Raw genomic sequence first — 10,000 nt, 5'->3', positions numbered from 1 at the left:
TTCAGAGTATTCATTACATATCCTTTTCGCTTAGACTGCCAATTAACCACACTTCCTTTAATAGACGGTGCTGCTCCCTTCATTAATTTTATTCCTAGCATTGTGCACTAAATAATGAACAGCTTATTACGAAGTTTCCTACAGCCATATCTAATGCCTGCATGTCTGGCATCCAGGTGTGATAGAGTTCTGACTGTTTATGAAATCACTCCTTAAGATCCAGCCAACCTATGAACTTGGAATTGTATGAACCAAACCATAACTCGTCACCTTCATCGTGTACCTCACTGATATCAGGAACAATGCTGCTAGTTGGATCATGCAAACTTCTTATAATCTGACCATTTTCATCCACTTCCAGAAGAAGGTTGTGTCTTTGACCAATGAAAAAACTTGTTAACCATGGCAAAGAAAACACCTGAGTACATTTAAGAAAATAGTCAGTGTTCTAATACTGTAGGGTCATATGCTTTGTTGCTCTCCTAAAAATTCCAGACATTACTAAACACCGAAACATCGAAACGAAGCACCAAAACACCATGTATGACCCCACCATACACCGTTTTAGGCTTAAAAATTTATTGCTCAGGACTAATCTCAGTCTTAATCTGAATCCTAATCTTAATCTCAATGAATTAGGAGCAATAAGGTTTTAGTCCTAATTAGGCCTAAAACGATATTAATCTCAAATCCAACCTTTATCCGTTAGTATTCAATGTATGGTGGGGTCATACATAATATTTTAGTGTTTCGTTTCGCTGTTTCTGTGTTTCATGGTTTAGCGATGCCCAAAAATTCCCTTAAGGATGGTGCCTACTAATTCAAAGGTATTTTTGCGTGGTTTACTGACTATGTGGGAAAAGCAGATCTTAACTAGTGTTATTGAAATTCAAAAAGAAAATTGGGGGTATAACGGCGCATTTTTCGAAGATCATTAATCAACAATATGTATGGTGTTCTTTTCCAAATTGAAGCTTAATTATCTCTGAAAAATGTGTGGTTAAACCCAATTTTTTTTTGGATACCAAGAGCACTTGCTAAGTTCTGCTTTCTCCGCATAGTTTTGAACCGCAAGAAAATATTCCTGTATCAAGAATCACCGCTGATAGGAAATCAGAGTATCTCGAGATCCGCAGAAGGTATGCGCAATAACAATAGTAGGCATGCATCGTCCTAAGAACATCATTAACTCATTGACCCGTGAGAGTGACCTTACATGTAATAGATGTTACTGTCAATAACGCCAGATGATTTTACTCGTCAGTGGGGGTGTCCTAGGGCGTTTGAGGTGTGAATGACGAGGGGGTGCCTCATGCCTGTATTGCAAGGCGGGCATAGTGGCTGGCATAATGTCCTGGGGCCAAGTTAACCCAGTCCAGCAAAGTAACAATATGCCCCCTCCCTAACGAGGCTTCAGCACAGGGCTGAAGGGGTGCCGCAGACAGCAATTCCCCACCCATAATTTATTAAGAAGAACCATTAAATAGGTTACAATAAGCTCATAAAATAAAAATTAATACAACACAAAAGAAACAGAATGCAAAACGGGGGGAAGGGAGGGGTTAAATTGCTGAACAGAAAAAACAGAATGAGTTGAGCTTTGGAAATGTCAAACCGAGAAGGCTTGCATGGCCGGATGAATGGAAGAGCCAAATAAGGTAGTCACGTGATGGGAAGTCATGTTCTCCTCCCAGGCGCTGCCCAGTATTTGCTTACCAGCATTAACATCTATTTTATTCTAAAATATCATTTAATGCTTTGGTTTGCAGTAAAAGACAAGACACAACTTGGGCATCAACGAGGGGCAGTAAATGTACTGGCAAGGCGCGGATAATACCCACTGCCGGTAAGGACCAAATAAGGGGCCTCGGCAACTAGCCGAGTGGGTGCCTCTTGCCTGTATTGCAAGGCGGGCATAGTGGCTGGCATAATGTCCTGGGGCCAAGTTAACCCAGTCCAGCAAAGAAACAATATGCCCCCTCCCTAACGAGGCTTCAGCACAGGGCTGAAGGGGTGCCGCAGACAGCAATTCCCCACCCATAATTTATAAAGAAGAACCATTAAATAGGTTACAATAAGCTCATAAAATAAAAATTAATACAACACACAAAGAAACAGAATGCAAAACGGGGGGGAGGTAGGGATTAAATTGCTGAACAGAAAAAACAGAATGAGTTGAGCTTTGGAAATGTCAAACCGAGAAGGCTTGCATGGCCGGATGAATGAAGGAGCCAAATAAGGTAGTCACGTGATGTGAAGTCATGTTCTCCTCCCAGGCGCTGCCCAGTATTTGCTTACCAGCATTAACATCTATTTTATTCTAAAATATCATTTAATGCTTTGGTTCGCAGTAAAAGACAAGACACAACTTGGGCGTAAACGAGGGGCAGGAAATGTACTGGCAAGGCGCGGATAATACCCACTGCCGGTATGGACCAAATAAGGGGCCTCGGTGAAAGGAGAGTGCCTCATGCCTGTATTGCAAGGCGGGCATAGTGGCTGGCATGTCCTGGGGCCAAGTTAACCCAGTCCAGCAAAGTAATAATATTCCCCCTCCCTAATGGGGCTTCAGCACAGGGCTGAAGGGGTGCCGCAGGCAGCAATTCCCTGCACAAAATGCTGAGATAGACCTGGAGTGCCCTGTGTGAAGCCCATTTGGTGGCTTTGCTCCCAACTTGACAAGGAGAAAGAATGACCCCATCTCCACGGAGTTGCAATAGTGAAAAGCAAACATTCCCTGCCCCAACGATGAAAGGAGAGAACACAGGAGTGGAGATAGGGGTCAAAAGTATGACATGAGCATAAAGACCCAAAGCAAATGGGCATCATAGAGACTGGAGGTGACAGGACCCTCGCACAAAACATTTGACTGGAGGGGATAGGACCATTGCACAAAACATTTGACTGTAGAGGATAGGACCCCAGCGCAAAATATTTCTGTCAAAATACTCATTTGCAAAAGTACAACATGAACTTGAGAGGGCTGAAAGCGAAGGGAAGAGAATGTCACAGAAAGCTCTCAAGTGCCAAATGGGCGTTTTTTCTTTTTTGTTTGGAAGGAGAAATATGGCATTAAGCCAAGGATAGTGCTTCTACCCATTTGACGGCTGGCATGTGGCTGAAAAAGGAATTAAGGTAACTGTATCGAAGAGAAATGAGGGGGGGGGGGGGGAGTGCAAACACGCGCAGCAAGCTTCAAGGGGGATGCCAACATGATTGCTGTACCCATAGATACACTATAGGTTCAGGACGATACAGCAAAATATGAGTAAAGTTATCCGAGCAACTGTCAGATCATTACTGATTGTTAGAAAAACGCAAGTTTCAATGAGATACCCTAGTGTTCTTAAGGATTCCAGGGGGTTGTTAGCAGGAGGAATAAGAGGCCGATGAGTGAGGAACCTGACATATTGTTTCCTTGAGAGTCTTGATGTAAGCTTGGTATGTGTTAGATTTCCAGCGATCCAGAATTTGATGAGCAAGTCGGGAATGCCAGTGGCTCCGGCAGTTGTACGGGAACCAATACTAAAGCTGTGAGAGGCATAGGAGGAGCTGTCAATGTCACAGAGGTTTATGAGAGTCCATAAGTTGTTGGTGTGTGAAGTCTGGGTGAGATTTGGTCCACAGGAGAAGCTGAAGAGTAGCTGGCCAGGGTCTTGAGTTGCAGTTTGGAGCATATAATCTTGCAGGGCAGTGGATGCACACAAGTCTGACTATGACCTTGCAAAAGTGATTCCAGAAAGGGTCAGTTTGGGAATTTTTCCTTGCAGTGCCAAATGAAGCAGGGTGAAGGATGTTGGGATGGAAAGAAATGTCTATTCTAGCAAGATGGGACGGAGGGTCGAAATTGCCATTGCAGGTAAATTCACTGCTTCTTAAGAAGCCAAAAAATGCGAGGGTAAATGCAGCCCATAACATAAAGGAATCAACATTGGAAGACTAAAAAAGTTATAACTTAGTATAGATGCTATGGAGAACCGATGAGGTGATCGGGTAGTGGGCCTTCTTGTGGAGGACTGACATTGGCAGAAGGTCCACGGGACAGCCAAACTCAATGTGAAGGTTGTGAAGTGCTGCCAGAAACTTAATCGTGCCATAAGAGACTGTATTAGACAGATGTGTAACGAAAGGGATCAGGGTGGACTCGTGGGCAGGTAGAACGGGAGAACGGGGGGGGGGGGGGGGGGGGGGGTGGGGGGGAATGAAGTGGGGGGGCGGGGGGACAGACGGACCACATTCCACCAGTCGAGAAAAATAACCTGCCCTGGTTTGGAGACATTGTGGGTTAAGTTGGTTATACGTTGCATAAAGGGGCGTCTGGGTGGGGGAACCTTGCAAGCGAACTGTAAGGACCCGATGAGGAACTGGAGGTCGTGCAGAAAATGGGCCCTTTTTGAGGACCATCTGGAAAGGACAGTGAGGGTTCTCATTAACTGATGCTCAGGAAGCCTAGCCTGCATTTGGACAGAGTAAAGCGTAATTCCCGTAATCTCCAGAACTTGGGTGGGGCGGAAGGGTTTTCTCAGGGCAGGGGGAATATTCAACTCAGTGAAGTCATAGGGGTAAGAATCTTACTCATGGCTGTTGCACAGAGGGAGGAGGGGAACGATGAAGATATCGTCCAGAATGTGCAGAGGCCCCCACCAAAAGGCCGGCAATCGTCGAACCTCGCCAGCTACTCCCTAAGTTATCGCTGCCTACTTTCACGCAACTCTCACCAATTCAATTCAATCCACTTCCATTTATTCAAATTCAATAAAACAACTAGAATATCAAGAAATCCCCCACTGTATATTCTACTCTCTTTCAGGCGTTCGATATTTTTATGCATTCCTAGTTGGTTGCACTCGCCTTTGCATCGGTATTCACACATGAACAAAAGACTGTTCCGGAATTTGATTATGTTCTTGATGAGAAGTTATGCAACGTATCATGTACACCTAGCGAAGTGGAAAAAGATCTGAAAAACCTAAACATACACAAGTCCCTAGGTCCTGATAAGTTATTGCCTCGTATCCCAAAGGAATGCGCACTGGAACTATCTACATCACTTTGTAATCTATTTAACAAGTCGTTTCAATCTGGCTCGCTGCCCATTGACTGGAAAATTGCAAATTTTTCCAGTACATAAAAAGGGACCGAAACACCAAAAGGAAAACTATCGCCAAAGCTCGCTAAGATCCATCATTAGCAAAATAGCTGAGAAGATTGTAACATCAAGAGTTGTCTCATTCTGGACGGAACATAAACTACTAAACCCAAGCCAAATTGGCTACTTGGAAGGCAGATCGACAGTGTCGCAACTCTTAAGCTGTTATAACGACTGGTGCTTAACACGAAATTCGTCAAAAGTATCTGATGGAATATTTCTGGACTTTTCAAAAGTGTTCAACTGTGTCCCCCATGAGTGCCTACTTTTTAAACTCAACAGGTATGGTATAGATGGGCAACTACACCTGTGGTTTAGGAACTTTTTAACCAATCGAAAACAAAGAGTTCTGATACGAGGATCGTACTCGGATTGGTCGCCTGTTATATCTGGTGTCCCTCAGGGCTCAATACTGGTGCCGGTTATGTTCCTTATTTACGTGAACGACATACCTGACATTATCACGTCTACTGCCAAATTATTTGCTGATGACACCAAAATCTATCGACAGATAAATAACGTGGAAGATTCTATTGCTTTGGAGATAGATCTGACCACCCTCGACCTATGGGCGGATCGTTGGCAGGTGAAATTTAATTCTACCAAATGTGAAGTCATGAGAATTTCACATAACAACGACAAAAGATCCACACTGTACAATATATCGGGTACCCTGTTACGAAATGTATCTAATTATAAAGATCTTGGAGTTATTATGGCGAGTGACCTGAAATGGTCAAAACATGTTGAACAAATAGTCCATAAAGCAAACAGGGTACTTGGCTTACTTAAGCGCACAGTAGGCGGCAAAAATAAAGATATCTTCTCAATTTTGTACAAAACTTTGGTTCGTCCAATCTTGGAATACGCTTGCCCGGTGTGGTCACCACACTTAGTCAAAGACATCCATGAAATCGAGAAGGTACAAATAACATCTTCGCGAATCGCCTTAGACCAAAGAAGACAAGATATGGCGTAAGAGGAGAGGTGTAAAATTCTTAAATGGAACTGTAGTAAAAAGGAGGGATTTTCTGTCCCTGGTGGCATGATATAAGATCGTATTCAATCTGAATGGATTAAAATTCAATTACTATTTTGAATTGTGCAGGAACACTAAGTCCAGATCAAACCATCCATATAAGTTACAAACCAAACTCGCAAAATTGAATTGTTATAAAAATTCTTTTTTTGTCAGAATTATCAAACCTTGGAACGATCTTCCTATTAATGTATTCAATTTTCGCGATAGCCCTAACGTTAGTAAGTTTAAATTAAGACTGAAGAATCATATGAATATTTATTGAACGGCCATTTTATATTTATTTATGATAATTATCTGTTTCTTATCTGATTTTTTCATATTTCTATTAACTAGTTTTTTATAGTGACTTCAAATGACCTCTTTTCTTTAGGAGATCCTTGATAGAGGGCTAACCTCTGTGTTTCCTTTTTCTCAATAACTATGTATTTGTATGTTATTTTGAAATAAAGTATTGTATTTGCCACTCACCAAGGCGAAAACATTGTCCCCCAACCTGGGGGGTAAAGCTTCGTGTTAGCAAACATCTGTTACTGATTTTGATGCCCAGACGGCCGGAAAGCCACATCCAGGGTCCTAGATTTCAATTTTTTTCAAAGTTTTCAACATTTATTAAAAACCCCTGAATGTGGATGATCGAAGGGATCTTTAAATAATGCTTAACAAGCCACTCAAGGGATATGGAAAGCTGATTAAAAATGAAGAGGGCACTCCGTAGGCAAACTGGAAGGGCTTTGTCAAGGTAGTAGTGGTCTTTCCAGGCCATTCCCAGGAGCTTAATCAAGGTTGAATGGGGATTATTCTGAAGGCAGGTTAGACGTCTGTTTTGGTCATGGAACAGCCTGGGCCATGGTCGACAGACAGGGAAACAGCATTGATACGTATGTGTTGGAGGGTAAGGTATTCAATGGGTATAAAGGCATTTAACTTTCAGAGGACACCTTAGGATAGGATAGGTGAGAAAGAGTATGCCATTTTTCAATGTTCCTCTTTGGTACAAGACCAGGGGGGTGAATCTGAAAGTTTTCAATGGGAGAGGGAGGGGTTGGAGGGGCCCGGCAATGTGACCAAGCTGGACCTTCTCGAGAAGGTTGGCCTCTATGATTTGAGATTAACGGTTCGCAGAGGGAAGGTTAGGGGCGTATCTAGAAATACAGGGGGTCCTTACAGCCCACCCTGAAGTCATTGGTGGAGGCTCCATAAGGGTAAGAAACAAAATTTTGATAGGGGTGGCATTTAAGGAGGTCACATAACAAAGAAACATTAACAGGAGTTTGAGCCTTTTGGGACTGCAAGAAACTAGTGGTTTGCCGATTTTTATCAATATGGCCTCTAGTTTTTGAAAAGGAGTCTTTGTGGTGGTAGGGAGGGGGGTGCTCTCCATTAGAGGTCTCACAGCAGTAAATGAAGAGGCATGGGTCTTTGCTGTACTGGATTCCTCAGTTGAAGATGTAGCACACTCCTGGTGAAGGGGGGGGGGGGGGGACCTAAGGGTAAAGAGGGAGCAGCTGTTAATCTCCACACCCACAAACTGTACAGGAGGATTTAGCTTGCCCAGTAAATTTCATTACAAAAAGTAGAGGGTCTTGCTCTTCCCGGTGGAGGGGGAGGTTTGTGGCTGTTTTCCCATGAAAGTCAATAACAGAGGAAGGCCATGCCAAACCCGCAACTCCTTTTGGACTGATCGAATAATCACTTGATAGGAGAACATCTCTAGCACCCTTTGGGCAAAAGAAGTCAGAAGGTCAGTGCAATATACAGAAAATGCCGAAAAGAATCGAGCTGGGCTTACTTTTTCCGAGAGGAGAAGAGAGCGCTTTGTGGTTCACCGATAAAGGAAATGGAAACCCCCGGGAAAGTCGTTGTCTGAAAGGCACGAGTTTTCTGGCAGTTACGAACATGTGCTGATAACAGAGACTGTCCTTGAGAATGGGGAAGGAATGTTATTGCTGGCGCTGGGATAGTTGAGAAGGCTGGCGACGAAGTCGAAGTCGTCGGTGGGTAGCAAATGGCGTGGAGTTTGTCGAGGTTGCACAGATTGAGGTGGAGGCTCTTGCGGTTGGGGCAGGAACTGATTTCGCTGCAGATTTTTTGGTTTTCGTCCACGATGGTGGAAATAAGAGTGGCTAATGTGATTGGGGACGTGTCTGTGTTTGAAGCTCTTCTTGCTTGGACGCCACCTTGGAATAAAATTTGACCGTTGTTGACCGCTGTTTCAAGAAGCACGTTGTCAGGGATGGTGACAGTTGCTGGTGCACCTAAATGGGATGAAACTTCCTCAGCAGAAGCACTTGAAGTAAAGGGGTTCACCGTGGGGCGTGAACGTTTCTCTGCCGGTTGGGATGGATGCTTTGTGTCAGCGAGCTACAAGATGGTGTGCAAGGATCTACGGTGTGAAGGCGTTCAATCAATTGTTCCCGAGTTCCAGTAATAGGTAAATTGTTTGAGTTAGCAGGGGGCGTAAAACCACGTTTGTGAGGCCAGCAAATTCCCCAGCAAAGATAAAATTGCTGAACAGAAAAAAACAGAATGAGTTGAGCTTTGGAATGTCAAACCGGGAAGGCTTGCATGGCGGGATGAATGAGAGAGCCGAATATGGTAGTCACGTGATGGGAAGTCACGCTCTCCTCCCAGGGGTCTAGGGTCAATAACCCGACAAAGAAGGCTTCCGGACCAGACAGATGAAATATAACCCTAACCCTAACAACAAAATTGAAAAAACGAAAGACATAAGTTTCTTGGCTAAAAAGTACGTTGTTTAACTTTAAAAGTGACAAACGATTAACATTCCTCACTCATTGTAAACAAGAACTTTGACAAAAGGTGATCATGTGCACCTTTGTGGTTGCCTAGCACGTGATTAATTTCTTCCTTCTGACAGAACATTGTGTCCTTCCTAAAATGTTATGTATTCGGGAGTAGAAGAAACATGGCTGCCATGCTTGACTACGTGTCTGTATTTTGCGTCCAGACTTCCGCGGCCCTGGGGTACTGCAGCGACACTATGACATCCCCCTCTTTTCGAAACAATAATGAAAGCTAGAAATAGAGAAAAATGGCGTCAAACAACATGGCTGCATAAACGTAAAGTGAGCGGTTTGAACTGAGTACATAACGACTGTCCTGCCAGGCCTGGTATGATAACGTCATTCGGAACATCAACGGATGCAGAGTACACATGAGCTCATTAACCTATACAACTATTTTTTTATAAAAATAGCAAAATCATTGCTAAATGTTACTTCAACGGAACAGAAAAGAACTTAGTGTCACTTCAAACGGAATGCTTTCAGTCCTTAAATTTGGCTGGGACTCGCGCCTGCAGATCTCGTCACTTGGCTCCTTGGATGGAGTGACACGCTCCCACCTCGAACGGCGATTACTTGATCTTCTGGTCTTAGTTTGGATGGACTTCCTAAGGTCTGTCTGACCAAGGTAGGGGTGACTGGATTGGAAACTTCCATTGGAATTGTAGGTGCCACAGGGTTGCTATCCACCTTAGTCAGTAATGTGGCTGGTTGTTTGATTAATGACTCTTGGCCAAATACTGTTTCCGAGGTGGTTTGAGGAAAAGTAGGCACTGACTTGTCTTCCGTTCTGGGCACTGGTTGCCCCTCGCTAGTACCCTTTGGTTGCAGGTGCTCTTTTGTTATTTGGTACAGTTTGTCATTCATTTCAACAATAAATGTCCTTGGTTCTCTGTCAGGGTTTTGGCAGTTGAAACTCCTGCCCTGTTCCCAGATGTGCTTTCTAGAGTTCCATACGTACACTGGTTCAGAACTGTTAAGGACACGCTTGTCACAGCTGGCTCT

The 10,000-nt window shown here is 43.8% G+C and overlaps 1 protein-coding gene across 1 annotated transcript in view; it reads right to left on the bottom strand.

Moving 5' to 3' along the window:
- Positions 1-10,000, bottom strand: part of LOC138026218 (adipocyte plasma membrane-associated protein-like) — a 41,294-nt gene that overhangs the window by 1,842 nt on the left and 29,452 nt on the right. The window contains exon 7 of the mRNA XM_068873452.1: positions 1-418. This exon is cut by the window's left edge and continues 1,842 nt beyond it. Within this exon, the coding sequence (XP_068729553.1) occupies positions 206-418 (213 nt within the window). The 3' untranslated portion in view covers positions 1-205. The remainder of the gene's footprint in view (positions 419-10,000) is intronic.

Source organism: Montipora capricornis, chromosome 12, assembly GCF_036669925.1.
Source record: "Montipora capricornis isolate CH-2021 chromosome 12, ASM3666992v2, whole genome shotgun sequence".
NCBI lineage: Eukaryota > Metazoa > Cnidaria > Anthozoa > Scleractinia > Acroporidae > Montipora > Montipora capricornis.
The sequence above is the reverse complement of the archived record's forward strand: the minus strand, read 5'-3'. Positions and strand labels throughout refer to the sequence as shown.